At 43.4% G+C, this 23,485-nt stretch overlaps 1 protein-coding gene across 1 annotated transcript; it reads right to left on the bottom strand.

The window, feature by feature from the left end:
- Positions 1-6,419: 6,419 nt before the first annotated feature.
- LOC108918943 (nuclear receptor coactivator 5) lies at positions 6,420-18,624 on the bottom strand. The gene is made up of 10 exons (XM_018726589.2): positions 18,492-18,624; positions 18,139-18,207; positions 17,321-17,401; positions 15,597-15,679; positions 15,269-15,416; positions 13,356-13,555; positions 11,175-11,450; positions 9,630-9,806; positions 8,274-8,558; positions 6,420-8,125 (listed from the first exon to the last, which is right to left on the bottom strand). The coding sequence occupies exons 2-10, from the start codon at positions 18,201-18,203 to the stop codon at positions 8,088-8,090; spliced, it is 1,353 nt and encodes a 450-aa protein (XP_018582105.1). The 5' UTR covers positions 18,204-18,207; positions 18,492-18,624; the 3' UTR covers positions 6,420-8,087.
- Positions 18,625-23,485: the final 4,861 nt, after the last annotated feature.

The following is a 23,485-nucleotide window of genomic DNA, read 5'->3' as shown; positions in this document are numbered from 1 at the left end:
CCGCCTCCCGATCCGACTGCTGGCGCGGCTGCAGTGCAGACACACATAATAAAGCCAGGCTTGGCTGGAAATGTAGCCGGGTCCCAGCAGGAGGATGTGAGAGTAGGGTCCCGGCGGGGGAGCGCTCTGATCCCGCAGGGAGCTCCGCGCAGCCTGGGTTGAGCAGACAGAGAGAGCCAACAGCACCGAGCCATGGTCAGCCGTGGAAACTACAGCTTAACTTGGAGTCGCGGATCGGGGCCAAAACACGGAGGAGCTTCGAGGAACTCGGCGACGGGCAGCAAGAAAAGACGGACTGGATTCCTCCTCCTCCTCCTGCCCTCCTCCTCGTCCTCCTCCTCCTCCTCACGCGGGGAGTCTAGTCTCTGTAAAACTGCCCGAAAACGGAGCCCGACTCTCCGCACTTTTACCTTCACTTGGTCGCTGCGAACCACTAAGTGTCGGCGGCGTATTGCGTGCGAAGTATTTAATAAAAAGCAACGCAGTGAGGCGGTTACCGCACGGCCCGGGCTGGAGCAGCGAGTCGCCTTCCGCTGGAAGGAGCCGGGTTTGAATCCCACCTCCGCACCGCGGTGTCCTCGCTAAATGAAGAACAAACGTGTTATATGGCAGCTTCAGAGAAAAGCGGCATTTTTTTTTTTCCCTTAGTTTAAAACTAAGAGGAGGGTTGGTAGGTAAACTTGTTGTTTTGGCGGCAACGTGCATTTAGTAAAGCGCGCAAAGTGTGTGGTGTGCACAAAGAGCTGCCAAGTAACCTAGAACGCGTAAATGTAACCTTTGCGTAGCGTGAGCACTGCGACAATCGATACTTGAGGGGGAGCGCGGTGGCATTGATTGACAGTGACAGTCGCCTCTCCGTCGATGTTCCCCGGTATTTAGTGTCACGGGTCCGTCATTTTCGTTACATCTTCATTGTCTTGGAATAAAATATCACTTTCTCGGCACTAGATGTACTGTTGTTGTTCCATCATGTTTTTTCAAAATTTATTTATTTATTTAGCTCGGCTCCGCGCTATGGCAGTGTCAATGCTAACTAACAAGTCGGGTCAGCCAGATAAACCCCGCACACAGAACCCAGTTTTACACGCCAAGCCCGGATACATCGACGTGTGTGTGTGTGTGTGTGTGTGAGTGTGTGTGTGTGAGAGAGTGTGATCGTTACACAGGCGCTTTGTTAAACAGAAGTGCGGCGCACTACGCGAAGGGGAAACTTTCGGCGATTCGCCGCACAATGAATGAGCGCATTTTCCAGCGGCCGCCCGCTTTGTCCTCCACGCCGCTCGCGAGCCGCGCGGCCGTTGTCATGGACAACTTGGTGGGCGCGCGGCGCTGATGGGATCAGCGGGGCGTCCCGCAGATTGAGCCTCGGCCCCCCGTCGCGAGACAGAGCAGCCTTTAAAATGGACCCCCCGCCGACGCGGGGGCCCCTCTTGGCTCGTCTGAACTCCGGGCCTGAAATGACCGCTCGCCTGGAGACCTTTTAAAGCGCTTCTTGTGGCGCCCCAGAGAGCGGGCTGCTGGCATGCAGAAGCGCGGGCTCTCAATAGTACTCCCTCTTCTCCAATAGATAAAAGGGGAAAATAACCCACATTACAACCTCATCAAGGGTCAAGGACAGACGGGCCTTGAATAGCTTAAAAAGTTGCATTGTTAAATCACACAGCCAGCAATTACACCCTCTGTCATCCTTCGCTCCGTTTCGCCGTTTAGCTGAGCGCTGAGCCCGGCGGCTCGACGGGGCTACGCTGGCGCGCGATGCGCTCGGGATCAAGGGCTCCCCGTCCCGACGGCGCTGGGGCCGCGCGGCCTAAAAATGGCGGTTTCCTGCCCGAGGGGCATCGGCGTGGCGTTGCGTGGCGTTGCACGGCGTGACTGGCCGACGCGGCTCGGAGAGCCCGCGCGACGATGCGGGCGACGCCCGGAACGGGCCGCCGACAGCGAGAGCGGTGAAGGCCGTCGGGCAGGGGACGAGTTTCCCCTGCGACCGAGGCCCGTCGCGGTTGCGCCGCCATTAAAGCGGCGTCGAAAGAAACGCACATTGAAAATGACAGATGACACTGTCGCTGGCGGAGCAGCCTTCGTATCAGTAATGCGCAGTAAGCGCAGCAGCGCTCTCTAAACATTTTAATGCCACATGCATCCTTTTGTTCTTGTCTCCGCTCACATCTAAGTCCAATTTTCCCGAGCAGCGGCAACTGCGGAGAGGAGAGTTTCTGAAAGCCTCCTTAAACACTTCCCCCATTACAGTGTGACAAAGCACGGAGAGTTCATGTTATATTTATGTTGCCTACAGCACATTCTCTCTGTTCTCTTCTCTTCTCTTCTGTTTTGCTGAACTCTTGCCAGCTCCGCAAGGTCCCCCCTCTGCAGACAATGTTACATCTCATTGGTTTTGCCCTAGATAAGCTATTTTTATAGGAAATAATTAGACATAACTGATTTAAATACTGCAAAGCTGACAATGTTTTTTGTCTTGTTAACAGTGCGTGTGCATAATGTGTAAAAAGGGGAGACTTGTGGATTTCTTTGGCCTCAAGTCCCAGTCGACTGAATAAATACAAGCAGGAGAAAAATCAACATTTATTAACGCCTCGGAAAAATGATCTTATTTGCGGTGTACGCATACCGTGCGTCCGCCTGTGTCTGGGGTTGGTAGTGGAGTGCACTTTCTGAACAACCACGATTGCGGTGACGATTATAGGCGGGCAGCCCAGTTGGAGAAGAGGACCAGATGCTTGCGGTCCATGCAGCGCCCTTTTCTTTGCACGTTTTTCGCACTCTTAGCAGACGTGCCCCTTTGCCCTTTTGTGCAGTAATCTGTATCGTGACAAGGGAAAGTGGATGGTGCTGATGGGGTCAAATTGACCGGACCCTATAGAAGCGAGCGGGGCCTCGGTCTGCTCAAAGCCCTACCTACGGACGCAGGTGAAAAACAGGCTGGCACCGGGCTCTCCGTTTCCCACAAAGGGACTCCGCAAAAGCCCGGGGTCGCCAGGAATGTCGACGGCCCGCCGCCGCCTGTTATCATTCACAGCGGTCACAGCGACCGGCCCGATGCACAAAGCGTCCCTTTTGGGCCGGCCTCATCTCCGTAATGTGGACCCTCTGTTTTCCATTGTTGTTGTTTTGCGGGGAGCGAGTCGGTGGCGCTCAGGCAAAAACGCTTTCTGATGGGCTGCAACAAAGCGCCGACTCCCACTGCATTAACTCTCTGCAGGGAACACCTCCTAATTTCCTGCATCCATAATAAAAAGAGTTACATTAAATAGTGCCATTAGTGTGAGCAATTTGTTTTATTCTCAACAGAAAGAGAAATGTTGTTATCTGTGGCGGACAAACTTAACCTAATTAAAAGTCATTGTGTGCGTGGGCCTCCCCGAAACTACCGCACATGCGGCGGAAGATGCTGGAAGACCGAACTGGGAAAAGCGTGGAGAGGCAAAGTCACTGAAGGAAATGGGAGGTGGTTTTCAGAAAGGGGAGAATGATGGGGAGCACTTAATTTAAAGAAGGGAGAGGGGAGAAGAAACAACAACAACAACAATAATGATAATAATAATGATAATAATAATAACAACAACAACAATAACAACAACAATAATAATAATAATAATAATAATAATAATGCATTTTGGAAACTGACAAATAAGAGGCCTGTTTTGCCATGTTTTGAGAGGTAAATTAAAAAAGGTAATCTCTGCTATAAAGTTTTGTCTTTATTTTCAAACAAATAACTGCAAACTGCTGTCTGAAATGTACATTTATTTATTTAGCAGATGCTTTTCTCCAAAGTGACTTACAATGGATACTATGTAGTGTTACCAGCCCACACACCTTATTCACTAAAGTGACTTACACTGCTAGATACACTACTTACACTGGGTCACTCATCCATACATCAGTGGAACACACTGGGTCACTCACACACTATGGGGGAACCTGAACAGCTTTTCTTTAGACTGTGGGAGGAAACCAGAGCACCAAGAGGAAACCCACACAGACAACATTCAAACTTCTCACAGAGTAAGTGGGAATCAAACCCACATCCTCTCACACCACCCAGGCACTGTAAGACAGCATCGCTACTCGCTGTACCACCGTGCTGCCAAATACACCAAGCGTTTTACCACACCATTTACCACCGTGTCTCTGAGTGGTCCTGGATTTGAAAAGTAGCAATTCTTACGTATGCATTCGAGTCAGTCGGAGTCAGAGTCGTTTATTTGCCATTTGCACAGTTGCACTGGGTACTGGGCATTGAAATGCTTGTGACGAGGCTCATATAAGTCGTGAACAGACGCAAACACACATTTTAACAAACGCATATTTAGACAAAGATGTGCTGATAATAAGAAAGGCAGTACAAATAAGCACAAAACGCCAAGTACAAATAAAGCAGTGGAGCATCATAGAAGAGAAATATAATGAGATGTAGGCGGTCCTTTCCAGAGAACACACTCCACTAAATACACACATATTCACTGTGTCAAATTTCCCACAGATGTTTATCCCCGCTAAAAGTGCGACATGGCTAGCAGCGCACTGACACAAAGCGACACATTTCCAGTAGCCCGCGCTCGCCGTACCCCCGCGCACACGTGTTAATTGTTGTGATAACACCTTCCTGTAACGAGGCCCTAATTATCAACATGTTGAGCTGTTAACGTTGCTACTTGTCAGTGCACCGCAGCATTAGGGGGCCAGAGGTGAGGGATTCTAATGAAGATCGCACGTCACCGCGCACGGCCATCGAGGGGTACGGAATCCGTCGCTTTCGCATGTGTGCTTGAGCTACCTGCCAATTAACAGAAAGCGCTCAGATGTGGGAGCACGACTCGTTTCCGTATACGGTGTGTAGCTTCTCATCTCTGCTCTACTGTGTATGTCAAAAGGGTATCATTAAGCCTATCTATCTATCTATCTTTCTATCTATCTATCTATCTATCTATCTGCCAGAGCTCCGTGTGTATCTGTTTTTGCGCGCTTGTTTTTCCCTTTCAGTACAAAGCTCAAATCAACACTTCACAGCTGGTGAAATGAAGCGGAAAGAGCCCTTCATTACTCTGAGACTTGATGAATTCTTCACAGCTGCAGACCAGAGTCTGTGATCAGGAGCTGGAGATAAACAGCTGGAAAACATGCTCTTACCACCCACCACTGCTCACGCCCGGATACACAGACACCTGCCCCAGCGCCCCCTCCTCCTCCTCCTCCTCCTCCTCCCCCCAACCCCCTCCCCCCTTGCTGCTCCCTGAGCCAGCCTAAGGCATGAGCCAAAACATCGCCAACCACAGACATCCCACACACTCACCCTAACGCACCCCTTTACACACCACACGCCCGACACACTCCGTCTTATCGCCACGTTATACACCGCACAAATCTCACTCACACAACCATCAGGCTTAGCGCCCCACACGTGGACCCCAGGTGCCTTTCAAGAGACCCTACCACCACCATTCATACTCACACACCCCAAACATATGAGCAGCTGCCTGTACACATGAGCCTGGGCAGCAGTATTAATTATGAGATATTTACCTCCCAGCACTCTTGACTGAAATAAAGGTCTGCGTGCTTTTAAATGAGACTCCAGCGCTGTGATAACAGTGCATCTCTCAGCTCGCCTTATGGAATGAAACTGGTGGATGTCAGCAGCAGACCTTCTGAAAGTAACACACACCTCCTTCTCAAGCCAATTGAAACACTACAAATGACATGATAAAACGAGAGAAGTACGATGTACCATAACGCTGAAGCCCTCATACGCCTTTTGGGACTCTTTATTTGGAAAATTGCACTGCATGTTGTTAGAAAACAATTCACACAAACTTCGGAGTAACGCTAGTTTATATTGAACTTTGGAAAAGATATTGCTTTATTTGTCCTGTCAGCAGAAAACAAGGCCCCATAAAGAGCAAATCTCATTGTTCTCCTGGAAGATTTTCTCTCCAATCAACCGGGTTCCTTTTAATGCTATTTAAATGCACAGGACTGGTAGGAACTACACCAATACAATAATAGAAGCAAAGTTTTTGCGTGTTAAAAAAAGCACATTAGCTAGGAAACATAAGGTTTTAAAGATAAAAGAGTTGATAAAACTGATTTTAATGTACATTTTTAAGGAATTAACATCTTTAGTGAAAATGAATATTCTGAAAACCAGTTGAGTGTATTCATCCAAAATAGAAATTAAGATTCCTTAAACAACACATTTCAGCAAATTTTAATGTACATTGCTGTGCATGTACACACATGTTCAGATCATACAGAAAATATTTGATAATAAAAACAAGTAAAAGCTATATTTTAGAAGAATACTAGAAGCTTTCCATTCGCCACTGTAGTGTAGTTTATACTGCAGATCTCTACTGCCATCTGCTGTCTGAACACTATAAAATCCTCACAGTGAAGGGCTGCTGGCCTGTGGGGGAGGCGGTGTTCATTACAGCATAAATTTAATCATTTTTTCAAAACCCTTAAAGCCCACCATGCTTCAGAAGGCCTAATTTATTCATAGTAATGACTATAAAATTTTGTTCTGCAATAATCACCCAGTAACAACAATTCAGCCTGCAATTTGTACATGAATTGTAGCAGTAGAATCTCTGGATTCTAAGTTCTGTTAAAAAATGTTTACAGCGATTTTACTGTGTGCCCTTTGCTCAGAAAAGGAGAATTTTATCACTAATAAATCACCAGCATGGCTGACTTGTTTGGGAGCTTTTGTATGCATTTTAAGAGTGACAAATTCTGTCATGCACTCATGCTAAGGTGCAATATTCAACGGACTACACAAGATTCACACAAATTACAAAAACTATCAGTTCCAGCTAGGTAAAAAAAACACACTGTAGTGTTTTACAGTGTCATTATATACATGGGATAAATCACGAGTGTGTAGCACTACCCAGGGGAACACTGTCATTCATCCACTTGTTAAATTGGAATAAAGAATCTCAGGATAAAGGCAGGCAACTAAGTAGTAGTCACGTAATTCTGCAGCAAATGACTGAGGAGACGATTATATCATGATCAGCTTTAATGCACTGTGCTGTGTACACACACTAAAAATCCAGAACGAGAAAACGGGAAAAAAAACAGACAAGTGCAAAACAGGATTCTTATTGAAGCCTCTGTAGAGTCCATTCCCAAGGGCAGAACCGCAAGAGCTCCACACACAGTCACTTTCACAATCATATTCATATGCAAAAATGTTGAGGAACTACTGAATATAATCAAGAGTTCACAGAAAATATACTAGATATAATTTTTTTCCTGTAAAAAGTGCTTGTACCTTTAATATAAACAGCACAGCGTCAATTATACATAAAACTGGGACTGGTTATTCCTAAGCATTTTAAGAACTTAATTTTTAGCTTTAATTTACAGAGAACACATTTCAGAACACCCAACAGCTTCAATGTAAACAATTTTGGGCAGCTGAAAGTGGTGGACACATGAGCGGGACCCACCAGTGCTAACAGAAGAAGTGGTGGGCACATTGTTGGCAGTGGCAGATCATCAGAGCACGTTTGGCAGTTGCAAGCTGTCCCATGGAGAGAGATGGTGTCGTGTGCGTGTGCATGTGTAAAATGGAGCGCTGTGATTGGCTGCTGGAGTGACAGTGCTGGAGTGATGCAGGTCCTGCTCAAGTATCATCCAGCACTGACTGCAGAGATTGAGACTTGTGACCCTGATGGACAAAGAGTCAAAGTGAGCTTTCTCACTCTCACAACAATGCAGATCACACAGCAAGACTGTGCCGGTACCAGCAGTGCTGGGAATCAGCTTCTGTGGATCCTGCAGAGATGTAAACGCACTTGGCCTTGTACAGGTTTGCACCATCTGAACTGCTCTTACCATGAGAAGTTTCACTACACAAGAGGTCATACTTGGATCCAGAAAATGAGCCGAGGGGAACTGGGGAGCAGTGCAGGGCTAGGCTTCAGTGTTGGAGAGTCCTGCATTGTCCATTGGTCAGGTGCATGATAGGATACTGGACCCTGAGTGTTGGTATATAGGGATCTCTGATTCTGGGTTTTCAAACTAGGCAGATGCAGTTTGACTGAAGAGGAGATCTTCCCTTAGTGCCTTGGGATGCTGGAAATCAATGGGGGTCCCCCTAGACACACACAGTGAGGGTCACAAAGAAAAAACAGGTACAACTGAGCTCGACATGGTTGCCTCAGGTGAATGTGTAGCTTTGACCTGATTTAAAGTGGAACAGCACTGCTCACGTAGAATCTCAGAGCAGAAGGAGGGTTGCTAACCTGGGTGTGGCAGCAGACCATGTTGGTCTCCCTTGTGGAGGCTCTTCAAAGAAGGCGGTGTAGCACGTGGCCCCTGTTGGGGTAGGGGCCCACAAGGGGAAGGCACAGTGAGTGTGGGGGCAGGAACACTGCGTGAGACCAAAGGAGCACCACGAGAGGCTGGCAGGCCATGATGGGCTGGGGATCCCCTGAGCTGCAGAGATGGGCCACATGGGGGACCGTGGGAGGAGCCCTGGCGCCCGTGCATGGACAGCAGCGGAGGCGGCTTGGATTTAGGATACGAGCCTGTGGGAAGAAAATGTCATGGGCACCTGCCGCTGGACACACACTGTCAAAATGTATCCCCACTACACCTTTTATAAATCAATGCGGCAACTGCATATGTAAAGGGTGTTATAACCAGTGTTGTAATAGTACACCAATCCCTCACATAACAGGGCTAACTTGTTCCCTGAAATCATCCAGTTGGGGCAAATTCCTGGTGCGAGGGGATCAGATTACCACCATTTCTTTTGAAAAAATCAGTTCCTGGGCAAAAAAGTATAATTTCCATCTTTTAATGTTTTATTTTTTCTTTTCTGTTTATCTTTCCCAGCCTTTCCCAAAACCTACTGCACTTCCTCTACAACCCTTTTTACCAGGCATTTTGAAATTCTAGCTCCCTGATGTCTACAATACAAAGAAATAAACCCCACAACATCACTGCCTGTCTTTCACTTTGCAAAAGCAGACAGTAGCATTAGAAGCACTGTGCAGCATTATGAAGGAATGTTTTACATTAGTAGATGATCATCATTTGATCGTGAGATTATGGCTTTATTTATTCTAGTTGTCACAGTTCCAAAAGTAATGTACAGGTCAATACACTACATTAAACTGCAAAATAGCCAGACTGACACCACCAAGGGACAAAAATGTGTATCTGGTCCAAAGCATGTGATTCCAACATCTGACAGAAGCCTTTGTATGAAAAAAGAGCAGAGTATACATATTTTCACAAGCTGTTGTGGCAGTTTTTGTTGTATGGAAACCTGAAACATATGGGATGAATTGTACTAATAAGTCCTGATTTCCAGTATGTCTCAAAGGATGGAACAAAAACACACTTATTCTAGAGCCACTTCTCACTTCGGAATCACTCCAGTTTCTGGAGTAATTAAAAAGCTCATGGATCCAACCAGCAAGCAGGCTGGCGGGGCTGTCGAGAGCTGTCCCATACAACTATAGATCCAAAAACACATTCATACATGTAAAATGAAAAAGCGATGGAAAGCAGAAGCCTGATTTAGCGACCCACTTTTCATTAGCTCAGGAAAAGTGGTATTAAGGTTTGACAGGCTGTATGCTGGTAGTCACCTGGGGTGGGCAGCAGGGATGTGGGGGGGTGCTTGTTCATCACCGCAGCACGTCCAGGGACGTCCCTCCTGAGGGCACCGGGGGGTGTCGGCAGCAGGGGCGGCGGTTTTCCCAGAGCACTGGGCAGCAGGCTTCTCCTCTCAGGAAACGAGCCGTTGCTCACATCAGCTGAAGAATCTGGTGGCAAAAAAAGAGCACTTGACCTGGATGTGGAGCTGCCTCTTCCGACACTGTTGGTACAAATCTGGTCAACAACCAGATATACACTGGGTCGTCGTGTTACGAACACCCTAGCTAGAATTCCCAAGGATAAGTAGTTTATGTATTTTCCATTGTATTATCTTATCCATTTTCCGAAATAAAAGTTTAAAAGCCAATTTTAATTTATTACAGATATACTGGACACTTACTGAACTTGTGCAGCAAATAAACCAAGGCAAGTCTTTTATTATGATTTCACGGACTGTATAGATGACAAAGCATACAGAAAACTGACAAATGTTGTACAGTTTTAGTCGACTAGCGATGGACACGAGGTTGAGGAGACGTATTTTTATTTTCAGTAATTTTAAAGCAGACTAAATTTTACTGCTGTTTTAAGTTGATAAATACAATAAACTGTGCATGGTGCACCCTGCCTCATGCCCTTGTCCAAGGTTTTTTTTTCTTACATGACCTAACCTGTGAATAAACTGAGGGATTTTTGTATTACTAAGCTTTTATTGATTGTCATTTAATTGTTGAATTTACAAACAAATTGAGTTATGAACACATTTCCCGTCCCACATGTGCTCGTAAGTTAGGCACACATTGGAGCACAACACCTAGATGCCCCTGTACTTCAGGTGCTCCAAGTGTCCAAAACTGCACAAATGAAGAAGACTATTAAATACCGCAGATGATCCGCTATAGCAGTCATATAATTGAAGGACTTCTGGTACCTCAGAGAAACACTAGTTCACAGGTTTAATACAGGTTGAAGAATTCTTTCATTCCTGAATCAACTAGGCAGCTCAACCAAGCCAGCGGTACTCAGGAAAGTGCAGTCTAGTCCACAATAAGAACTGTAAAAACCAGAACAAAAAGTGTAGTAATAGGGCGATAGTCTTGAAGGATAATCTGGGTGTGCAACAAACTGAAGGACACTAAAACTCAACACTAATGTACGCTTTGTGCTGTCTTGAAATCTCATGTTTAGACTGTCATTTGGCAATCCATTCTTTTTATTCACTATTTTCTTATTTTTTCTGGGACTAGAACCTGGATCCTTTAGGCTATTATTTTCAGCCATCAAGCTCAGATGTGGGGTAGAGTTTGGAATACTGTTCAGCACACTTTATATCACATAAAGGTCTCATACCAAGGGATTTCTCAGGAGAAGTAACAAAATTTGAGATACTGTTTCGGGCAGTATTCTTTTCAACAGTTTTTCAAGAGAGTTCTTACTGCATGGAGGCACTGTGCTGATAAATCAGTGATGGATAAAAAGTCGGATATAAAGTAGATACAGGACCTAAAGGGCTAAGGAACTGGATGACACGTCACCTTGAAGGTGTTCCTGACGCCCATGCACGTACTCAGCCAGTGTGCTGAGCTCCTCTGGGTACAGGTGAAGCCCTTGGGACATGAGGAGCAGCAAGTGGCGAGTGGTGGGTGGTACCACATGCCTTTCTTGCGTCTCCCTGTCCAGGTAGTCGGCCACCATGTTGGCTGCTCTTGCTCCCAGGTCCTCCGGCTCCTTGGCCTGGCGCTCTCCCTGCACGTGTTCGAACTCCATCATCACAAAGTCCATGGCCTGGTCCTTCGGCATGTTGCGGTGAACTGTGCGGAAGAGAGGCGAGAAAAGTCTCAAGGTCAAAGGGACCTTTCCAATGCTGACACTGGGCGACTGACTATGGTACACCACAGTGCAGAGCTGACAGTAGTGTACACGCTCCTAGACAACAACAGCAAACACAAGCTCCATCCTCTAGTTCTGTTGTAGCGGTTCAAATGCGTGAAAGTAACATTTTTAAATGGGAATTCACACAAAACAAAAAATTAAACCAGGACTGAGAACATTTTAAGGGAAAAGTTAAGAGTAAAGGGGGCATTTATTTATTTATGTTATTTGTTCACTCAGGTGCCCTTTATCCGTTATTAGATTTTGGCTGACCTGAAAACATTTGTTTTGCAATAATAGAGGGAACCAGGAAGGTAGAAAATGACTTCTAAAAAAAAAAAAAAAAAAAAAAAAAAAAAAAAAACTAAAACTGCAGAAGTGGTGCACTGTGTATGCCTCCCAGATTTCAGATAACAAACAAGTTTGCAGGTAAAGGATGTGATGGTTTTTTCAAACATTTTCAAAGTTTAATATGGTGCTGTTTTTAGTGTGATTCCTGCCCTAGTTTACATTAACTTGTCAGTGAGTGATTTGCTTTTTTGGTTTAAAGAGTGTTTTAATTTTTTACTAGTATTCTAAGACATATAACACTTCACTTGCTGGTTGAGGGGAAAGGTAGTTTGCACATAAGGTTTTTCATTTTTTGGTACAATTATTCAATTAAAAATACAATGATTAATAACTACCTGGCGATTTTAGAGTTTATCTTAAATAGTAAAAGTTTGTTAATTCAACTTCAGGATAGAAAATAAAATAATGCGTGTAGTTATACAGACGTATGGAGTTAGGAGTACAATACACCGCATGCGAAAGAAATGGGGTTCTTTTTTTTTTTGCTGTAACAGAATATTCAGTTGATCTTTTAGGGAAAAATTCAGTTGAGAATGTAATAAACTGTGCAACAGAGCAACAGGAACAATAATTAATACACCCTGCCTCATCATACAGCTACTATGCTTCCAATACGGCATCTATAAATTTTTAACAACGAATTTAAAAAAGCTGGAGAACAAAAAACATCTGTTGATGGCTGTTAAGTACACTAATTACTCCATTTTAATTTGAACGTTAATTACGCCATGAAATGGTAAAGATAAAAAATACCTTTTAAACACCTTAGAACTTGTATATTTTCCAAAACCGTACACAGTTGACCCTCCCACATTGCGGCTTTCATATTTTGCGAGTCAGCAATAAACAATTAAATGGGAATTTTTTGGGAGCTTTGTGGCCTTGTGCGGGAAACCGTGTAACACTGCAGACGACCTACGTAGCAGACTGAAAATGTAAAAAAAGTTTAGTAAGTCATAAATGCATAAAATATATGTATAATATTAATGTATTTTATTGTTTAATAACAAATATATACCATTTTTTCTTAAAGTTAAATTTTGGAAAAAGTTGAGCTTTATGGAAAAAAATAACTGTGGATATCCACGCTTTCCCAAAATCGTCTCAGTAACGCATGTACATCTCCTCCCGTGTAGTGATCTTGTGTCCCATTTATCTCACAAACTTTGTGTGTTACACCTTGCGTGATAGTGGCTCCAATATGTAAAGCTCCTAGTGTTTCAGAAAGTGATTTCAAAAATTTTCTCAGGGGGCTCACAGTGCCCCCCTGAACCCCACAGCTGGAAGTGCTCGTTTAGCTATGCTTGCTTTGCTCACCTTGGGGGGGGGATTTTACATGATTTTTCCACATCGCAGGGGGGGCTGAGCCCCTAACCGCCGCGATGTGGGAAGGTCAACTGTACATAGAATTTACGGTTTTCCTGAAATACATGTGTTTAGCCTCTGCCTTATTTGGACATGGGAGTGGGACGGGTGAAACTGTAAGGACTTACTTTTGAGCGTCTCTGAAAATATGATTATTGTGCACGAGGACAGAGCTACATTAGTCTGCTCGACGAGAATACATAAGGGTAGACCGTCGGAGCGGACGTCTTGCAGGGCCTGGGTCAAGCCTGACTCCGCCTGCAGGTAAATCATTTCCACCACAAGGCCGCGGTCCTGCAAACAGTGGCCTATCGATTTTGCGTAATCCCTTGAAAGAAGAAGAAGAGAGCTGGTTATTGATCTCTGCACACAGGGGGGACTGCGGTGGCAGAGAGGTCACAGAGCTGGCACTGGCAGTGTTCCTTCAAATGTGATGGGCAGTGGCGTGTGCGTCTGACAAAACACCCATGTCAATCAGCACAACGCTATTTACATATTTAAAAATCTCTAAATTTTGTTGACAGAGAAACCAGGTAAATTATTGCTGCAATAAAAAAAAATTCCTTTGATGTACAACTTAAGTGTTTTAAAATATTAAAATTAAGCTGTAAAACACATATAACAACATTAATATATGAAAACCACATCGAGACTAATATCTAGGTCAGTTATGATTACTTGTCAAACTATGGTATCCAAGACCTGTGCTTGTTTTTGACATTTACCAAATGTTTTAAGAAACCCTGAATCATGATTATTAAAGCAACCTGGGTATTGATGTCCTTATTTTTTATTTCACATTTTACAAATCTTTAAAACCTGTGTACAAAGCTGTATAAGGTCCATATATTTTTACAGAAATGACACAGGCTTTCTTTGCACAGAAGACCACAAACGTGTCTCACAAGACAAACTGAGCTGGTAGATGGTCCAACCCCGGGCAGGAGGCGGGAGCTGGAAGATAGACAGCTCCCAGGGACCTGCTCTGCCCTAATCGAATAATGACGGCCAACTGCACCCACTGAAAGACCATATGAGGAACTATAAAGGCAGTCGGTCTGAAGACTGGTGAGCAGTGTATGGGGAACTGGTCCAGAAAATGACCTGAATAAAAGTTTTGGTTTGGTTCTGTTTATTTGTTGCCTTATGCTCAGGAGGGCCTGTTTTTATTTCTTGTGGTTTACAAAAAAATGCCTTTTTGGTCTGAAGTCCTCCCCCCCCCATAACCGGTCACACAAACAAACATTTGTCCAATACTTAACATTTTTTAAGTTAGATTTTTAATTGAAAACCACTGTAAGTACTTCAGCCACTTAGTCATATCAAGCCTTATTTATGTCAAATAATAAATTAATCTGAAGTGGGACAGAGCTGGTTTTTAAGGATGTGTTATAATACTTGAGTTTTATGTTCACATGAAAGACCATGGTTTACTACACACTTTAAAGATTCTAAACTGGGATATTATTTACCGTGATATTTTAAATTGTTTTTTTTATTCAAGCAGGCAAACTCTACGACTGTATTGCACAAAGGTCATTATTACGATTGTATATTTAAACCACTCTGGATTCAACATTCGTTAACTGCATGCAGTGAGGGACAAACTACAAGGACAGAGCTCACAGAATCAGGAACTACTACCATCATTTACTACAGTGTCACAGTCAGTAAAAGTAAATGGTGGGGTTACAAAGACTAAAAATAAACAGGATACTGATTGGGAGTATCTAAGCACCACAGTGACTAAAAACTGGAGGTTCAAACAACTGTTTGCACATTAAAATCTAAGAAAGGGCTGTGCTGCTACAAAAGTCTAATGTTCTTCACCTGAAGCATTATTGGTTAAATACTTTCCATACTCACTCACAGATCCATGTTTGTCAGTCTTACAGGGCCCTGAGGCGACAATGAGGAGGTAATGAAGAGACCCAAAAGTTTTATCATCAGTGCTGGAGTATGGAACAACACACTCCCCAACCCGTCAACCTGTCAACTGCAACCTTGAACATGGAGGAAGAAGCATACCGAGAGCACTCACGTGTTCTGGGTGCTCACAGAAAGGATGACGCAGTCAGCTGGTCCATCCTCCTGGTCCTCCTGGATCTGCTTGTAAAAGCGCCGGTACAGAGAGGCACGCCTGTCCACTGGGTTGTAGCCCTTGGTTGATGCGGAGGTGGCAGCACATGCTAATAAAAATATAAATAGGACATCAATAAACTCTGAATATCAACTGTAATCAAGAAAAAAAGTACACAAACATACTGAGTTCAGTTCTGAAGCATGGCTGTGTATGAGTAGTAACATAACAGTATTTTGTTTTGGAAATACTTCTGCAGCTTGCAGCTTTGCAAATGTAGTCATCTTACCTGTGTGTGGAGCCTGGTACAGGTTCCTGTCATTGTCCCTGCTCGAAAAGTCCTCACGCTGCTGGTCAAGTGGATCCACGAAGCTGTAACCAGACACAGTCCAAATGAGACAGACAACATAGTGACACTGGCAGAAATAGACCAGAACTGGAACCTGCAGGTTACCGTGCAATATACCACTGCCAAGAGCCAACCATGGAGCAGAGGATAACATAGTGGTTACATTTACATTCATACATTTAGCAGTCATGATTCCCCAAAGCAACATACAACTCAGAGAATACAAAAATGCATCAGGAACAGATAAAGAGCTTAGAGACAAACACACAATTATATGTTTGATATCTCTATCTTAACAGTACATACTCAAGCTGCCTACAGAAGTGAGATTTAAATAGCATACGTGTACATAATCACAGCAGATGGTGTCGGACAAATTTATGCAGCTGTCAAGTGATCAGGAGAGAAACTGATCTGAAATATGGGTTTGAGTTCCTTCTTTAGTGCTGGGAGTGATTCAGCAGCTCTGAGGGACAGAGAGTTCAAACAACAGGTTTTCATTAATGGCATAAGCAGTTAGAAGTGAAAGAGTGCAACATTCTTTCTTGAGTGCAGGTAATAATCAGGTCCTGCAGGCATCACGGTGCAGATCTTTCAAAAGCCTTGTAGACCGTAACCAGAGGTACGGGCAGCTGCAGGAAGCCAACGGAGAGAGACAAATAGGGGACATACAAGAAAATCCTTTGGCAGACCACACAACCTGGACAGCAGCATTTTGTATCAGATGAAGTGGTCTGAAGGCAAAAGCTAGATCAAAAAGAGGACACTGCAGTAGTCCAAGTAAGGTACCACCATGGCCTGGACTAGGAGCTGTTCACTGTGTGATATATGGTTATGACAGATCCAAGGAGCCATATGCAAGATTAGGTTATGGATTCACTGTGTTTGGAAAAACACAGATGTGAGTAAATTTTTATTCTCAAACTCTCAACTGAAAAAAACTGGTGAGCTCAGCAAGTTGTCCAGTTTGACAGAATGTGCAACAGGACCTGCAGGGAGACTAAGGATCTCTGTCTTAGAAATGCTGAGTTGTACACAGTGCTCAGTCATGCTGATGACATGCTGAAATGTGAGATGATACATCCATGTCAGCTGGGGGAAATGGGACAATGTGTGGGTCATCTCAACAAGCAGTAATAACAAAAGCTGTGTGAGGCAATAACCACACCAAGGGAAGCAGTATAGAAAAAAGAGTAAGGAACCCAGAGCAGAGCCCTGTGGAACACCTATTAAGAAAGATTGCAGTGCAGAGGGTGCTGTACCAAGCCAACACGTACATGAGAGATTAAATTCAAACAATTTTAGCAACTATCCTTATTCTTTACCAAGCCTTGAGAATCCAGTGGTGGTTGGCAAAAAGAATGAGGATTGCAGAGAGGCAGACAACTGTAGAAGACTGAGCAGCCGGCACTCTGGAAACAGATGACCACGCACTCGAAAGGTGCCATGTCTGAATCTCACTCCTGCTGTAGCATCATCGAGGAAGGTAGCTACTTACCCTGAATTGAAAAAGTAAGAATACCCTGCTGTGTGGATGTATAAATCACTGTAAAGTTGCTTATCTAGCACTGCAACTTGCATTGGACAAAGGTGTGAGCGAAACAAAGGTTAATAATAGCAGCCAAAACCGAAAATTTAATAAGAAGTGATAAGGGAGGGATGACCTTTTCGAGTCCTTCTCCTCTGCTCGGTCTTCCTGCAGTGGGTACGGCGACCTGCGGTATGGCCTATACACCTTCACACTGCTGCAAGAAAAGGGATAACAAGGATTACGCTCAAATTTGCTGAATCGGCTACACCTTGTGATCGACACTGACACCACACCAGACGAGTCTGAGATAACCTAGTGAAATAAGGACCGTAATTTCCCTGCAAGATACCCCGTTATTTACCTTGTCAAATACTCCATCATTCATTTACCATTTTAAATATGTTAGATACCCTGCCAGTTTCCCTGTCATTTCCTCTGTGAGATGCGCTGTCATTTATCCTGTCAAATACTACACAAGACACCCTTTCATTTACCCTGCCATTTACCGTTACATACTAGCGTTAGGGTAAATGATGCAGACTGACAGGGTACCTCTCATATACCCTGCCACTCACCTGTCAATTATTACATTATGACTACTGTAAATATACATTAGATACTGTATCTTGCTAGTTTCCCTGATAGCTACCCTGTCAGAGTGTGCTGATATCTCTCTGTGTCTGTTATTTACCTTGTTATACACCCTGCTAGATACCACAGATACCCTGCCTGCCCTGGCTGGCAGCTTCTTCACTGTCGTTTACCCCCATGTCATGATGATAAACTCTGTCATGTACGCCACCAAGTCAGGCACGACTAGATACCTTCCAGTTTTTTCCACCATTTTTACCCTGTTAGAGTACCTTCGCTTCGATGCCCTGCCTGCCACTCGACTCGACTCGACTCGCCCGGCGGCCCAACCAACCACGCAACGCACCGGGCCCCACTTACCCCCCGTTAGGGACGGGCTGCGCTCGTCCTCCGCCCGGAGGCACGGGCTTCACCCGCGAAGACATGATCCTGAGAGACGCAGACGGTGGAGAGACAGGGAGAGAGAGGACACTTAGAGAGCACTGTGTGTGTGACCCGGCGTCTTTTAGTTTAACACATACGAGCGAGGGACATGATGATGATTTCAAATTCCCTCCAGCTTGAGCAAGGGCTTCTTCTGCCCGGCAGAGAGTGACTGAGGCGATTCGAGCCCGGAGAGCTGCAGCAGCAGGCAGCGCATCATCAACGCACCGCTCCATCCGTCGCCTCTGCCTGAGCGTCCACCGCTGCAGGGAACCTCAACCCGCACGTACCTGGGACGCCGAGGGCCGTTCAGGGCCGTAATACCGCTCGTCTCCCTCTTCCGAACGAATCCCGCTTCCCTCGTCTAGAGGCGCGAGAAGTGGTGGCGGGCGCGCGCCGCCATGTCATCGCTCATTTTAGAGAGCCGAGAGCGGACACAGCGCCCCCCGCGGCACCGTGGTGAAGCGGCGAACTGCAGAAAGCGGGCGAGCCGAAAGGCCGAGTTCAACGTCAAGGAGGCGCAACTTCGGGCCACACGAGACGTGCAGTGCGGCTCCCGGTAAAGATATGACATATTATAAAAACAAAAGATTACTTTTAAACACGGTAGGGCAACAACGTTGCATTTGTGAGGCAGTGATTCCGTGGCCAAGTATTTGATTACTCTGAATTCCTGCAGAAATATGGTACCTGTACTAGAGCTGAAGAATACACTTCCCAGCCAGTGTTCCCCACGTGATATAAAAAGTCTATATAAACTGCATATGTACTCATATTCAGATGGCCCGTCATTAAATGGTATCCACACTTCTGACAATAAATTCAATAATGCTTTCTTGAGGTCATTATGAAAAGAAAACACCATTCCATGGAATAAGTCACACCGGTGTTCCAAATAGAATCATGATATACACTGGAAAGAAGTACAATAAAATCACAAATAAAAGAGGTTTACTTTAAAATGATCCATCTGATATATTTTATAAAGCAAGACAGGCTAGATTTCAAAAGGATATTGGGGATTTCTGTGAATTTTGTGTTCAAGAAACTATGACATCTATTTTTTCACTGTGTTCTGGTATGAAACGGAAAATTTACAATCAAGATACTTGATAGTAAATGTGAATTACACAGATAAAGATACTTCTGTTTTAATTAATGGCATTAACCAAAGTACACTTTTTTTAAATAATAAATCTCTGTACTGTATTACCTTTTGTAAATATGACATTCACAAACAGAAATGGTCAAATACCCTAATTTGAAATTCATTACAATGAAAATTGGATTGGAATAATATGTTATACAAGACTTTGCAACATGATATAAAGAATAAGAAAGCAAGACACAGTGCTGAGTTGTTTGAATTAGATAATTTGTGTGGAATATAAATCATGGCAGAAAAACAATGTAATTAGAGCTGTGTACATATTTGTCTACAGAGTTGTTCATTATTGTTGTCACTGTGCATGGTTGTTTGTTTTGAATAAAAACAGTTCACTATTAATGTGGGGAGCACAAAGGTTAGGGGAAAGGGTGCGGGCTTGTGTCCATTTGCACACATTTCTTTACATTCAGCCTTGCACAGTTCATCCAGCACACTTAATACCATCCTGAATTATACGGTACACTTAAAACTTTCAGTGAGAAACTATCAACGGTTGGAAAAGTGGAGATTTTAAATCGATTTTGCAGTGCCTCAGTAAATAACCTTAACCACTTAAATTTACATTTATATATTTCAGTATATTACAGCATATTATGAAAATTAGGAATAGTTTTTTTGGTTTCACGCATTTTTCTCAGAGATGTATGTCACTTTGGAAAAAAGTCTGCTAAATTAATTAATGTAAAAGTGATTCAAAATGTTAATTATTTTGTGTTTCCAGTATTGACTAGGAATATAAAATACATTCAGCTCTCATGGAACTGGTTTCTGTAGAGGAAAAAACTGCTACAACAGCTTATGAAAATATATAGTTTTTTTCCACACAACAGGCTTATTATGAATTACAATAACATTTTGTTTAGTTATTCAGTCATTTCACTTCTACAATAAGCATTTAATTCCCTGCCTACTATGTGTTTCTCTCTGTAAAGCACGAGGACAATATTTGTCTTCTGTAACAAAATTAACTACTGTATTTATTTCCTACTTCATATCACACTGACACTCAACTGAAATAGCAGATTCAATACTATTATTATTAATTAGTTTAACTGATACTTCTTTCCAAAGCGACGTACAAAGCTAAGCTTCTTACAATAATTTATACATTTATACAAGTGGATAATTTTAAGTGGAGTAATTTTAGAGTAAGAACCTTAACTAAGGGCTAAGGGTACTGTGGCAAAAGGTAGGATTTGAAGCTGAGAACTTTGAGGCTAAGACTCTAACCACTGTTCTACCTGCTACCTGTGTGTGGGTGGGTGGGCCTGGCCAAGTCCTGCTCTCTGGTGGGTCTGGGGTTCGAATCCTGCTTGGAGTGGCGTCCCGTCTCGGGTGTGTTCCCTCCCCCTTCAGCCTTGTGCCCTACCTTGCCAGGATAGGCTCCGGTTCGCCGCAGCCCTGCTCAGGACAAGCAGTTTCAGACAGTGTGTGTGTATGTATACATATATAAAGAGTCAAATAATGGTAATTTATATGTATATATATATATATATATATATATATATATATATATATATATGATAATATAATGGTAATGGTAAAATATAATAATGGTTATATATATATATATACACACACACACACACACATTTCCAGAACCGCTTGTCCCATACGGGGTCACGGGGAACCGGAGCCTACCCGGTAACACAGGGCGTAAGGCCAGAGGGGGAGGGGACACACCCAGGACGGGACGCCAGTCCGTCGCAAGGCACCCCAAGCGGGACTCGAACCCCAGACCCACGGGAGAGCAGGACTGCGGTCCAACCCACTGCGCCACCGCACCCCCTGTTATATATATATATATATATATATATATATATATATATATATGGTAATGGTAATATAATGGTAATTCGACCCCTGCACAACATAGGTTATCCTAAAGAGGTAATTTCACAGAGTGAATTAACCCCATTATCTGAGTAATGGGTGTACAAGCTACAAGCAAGACTTTCAGTCAAAATGACAAATATTTGTACATCTATCCATCAATCAATTTTCATTTATCCTTTATCCACTTAGGGCCACTGTCATTCAACATACAGGTGGTTCCCAACATACTCTGGGGTTACGTTCCACGAAACCCATCGTAAGTCGAAAATATCGTAAGTCAAAAATGCATTTAATCCCCCAATACACACCTCTGCATGACAGACCGGGAGATATGAATCGCTGCCGCTGCCCAGCATCGCGAGAGAGTATCGCACCGCATATCACTTGCCCAGGAAAAAAAATCACAATTCAAAATTCGAAGTTCGAAGTTCGGTTTCTACCAAACGTCTATCACCAGCTCACCATCGTAAGTCGAAAAAATCATGAGTCGAACCATCGTAAGTCGGAGACCACCTTTATTAAAAGCTGAAACTCTAATACTTCTTATAATTGTATAAAATGCCACAGCTTGTTTTTCTCTCTCCAAAACTCTGTACTCTGTCCTTCTTCAATAGGTAGCCCATCACTGAACTTCACACATTTTAACTGTTTTGCAATTAGAATGTGTTGGCAGCCAATATTAGTGTTTTTTGTACTGAATAAATTAAACTGTAATTCAATCTCTTGGAAATTAAAACCAAAATTTGTTTAAAAAAAAACAAAACACTGGAATTGAGTGGAAATGTGATGTTGATGTAAAAACCCATGTATTGAGATTATTTTAAAAGTAATTTCTTCTACTATTTGTTCTCGAGGTGGGAGAAAGTATATTTGAAATGTCGTTTTAATTAAATGTGGTCAAAATAACATAGTTCTAGTGACTGTGGTTGTATGTAGTGGGTTCCTCTATCTTAGCAGAAGCTGCAGCTATTATTACCTCTACCACAATAAAGTCAGCCCATTTGGCAGCTAGTTAGTTTTAATATTTATGCTCATTTTTGGTTAGCGTCTTTGAATCGCAATGAAATATTGCATTGTGTATGATTACATTTATTGCTTGGGAAACAATGAAAAATAAAATGGCATTTAAAGAGATAACTTTTTACTGGGGAGCTGATACACCTTCCAGTGACCCCATCAGCAGCAACTGGAACATGTGATTGACCGGAGGAGGAAAATTCTAGCAAAAAGAGAAGAAAAGCAAATACGCCTCACTAAAGGTGGCAACAAATAAATGAGAGTTGGAAATTTAATTTAACTGGCTGACCATGTCATGCCTTAAAACATAACTTCACGGATTTTGTAATTTGAGTCTTAGGGAACTGAAATTAAATGTTCTGCAACAAAATGAATTCAGAACTGGAATCAGCCAAGGAAAACATGCAGAATTACACAGAGTTAGCACAAAAAGCAATAAGATTGTTCTCGCATTAGACGAGAATAAAATATTTCAATTATTCTACATGAAAAGGAATAACATTTGCCTTTATGAAATACTTTTGAGTCAGTGAAATGGAAAAAACAAACGACCCATAAAAGGGAAGATGTGGAAAGATATTTGACAATACTATAAATACAACTGGATTTTAAATGCAGATGTCACCAGGTCTGAAGGTGTAACAGCTTTTCATTTGATTTGAAATGGTATATATATAGCCAATACCACACAATAGTGAGAGGGGACTGTGTAAATAGGCTTATAAGTCGGACTAAATCTAATAACGAGAATTTCAGCTGGGTGCAGAAAAATATTTGTTGTGCACAGCAATTATTCAAATAATTTATTCAGCATCCATCCATCTGTCCACCCATCCATTATCAATAACCACCTGTCCAATAATTTATTCAGAATTTTTAATTAATTTACAAATGTAATAATTACTTTCATCAGTATATTCTGCAGTCCTTTGGGTTTTAATATATGCACTGTCATTAGTACCCGCCTCGCTCATGAAACACCAGGTGAGACTGTTTACGATCAGGTTAATTACGCCAATAAATCAACGAGAAGCTGGGGTGTGAGAGCCAGCATGCCCTGCAGGCCTTCTGCCCCCCTGGTCAAGCCTGTGGTGAAAGCTGCACGTCGCAGAAGCGTCTTTTGCCTTATCTGGTGCATAAAGTGCACGTGACACCATGCTTGGGGGCAACGATTGAAGCCCTTTTTATACTCCTGCTTTCTTTACTATTGTGCCTCTTTAACTGCAGACATGAAGAGATGTAAGATGATTTCTTCTAGAAGAT

This window comes from Scleropages formosus, chromosome 7 (assembly GCF_900964775.1).
Source record: "Scleropages formosus chromosome 7, fSclFor1.1, whole genome shotgun sequence".
Taxonomy (NCBI): domain Eukaryota; kingdom Metazoa; phylum Chordata; class Actinopteri; order Osteoglossiformes; family Osteoglossidae; genus Scleropages; species Scleropages formosus.
This window is presented reverse-complemented; position numbering and strand designations above follow the sequence as displayed.

Excerpts from the sequence above, each read along its gene's own strand:
- LOC108918943 (XM_018726589.2), bottom strand. The coding sequence starts at position 18,203 with ATGTCTTCGCGGGTGAAGCCCGTGCCTCCGGGCGGAGGACGAGCGCAG. Across the intron at positions 11,451-13,355 it reads ATTTTCAGAGACGCTCAAAA|TTCACCGCAACATGCCGAAG; the intron begins GTAAGTCCTTAC and ends TCTTCCGCACAG. Across the intron at positions 9,807-11,174 it reads GCGTCAGGAACACCTTCAAG|ATTCTTCAGCTGATGTGAGC; the intron begins GTGACGTGTCAT and ends TTTTGCCACCAG.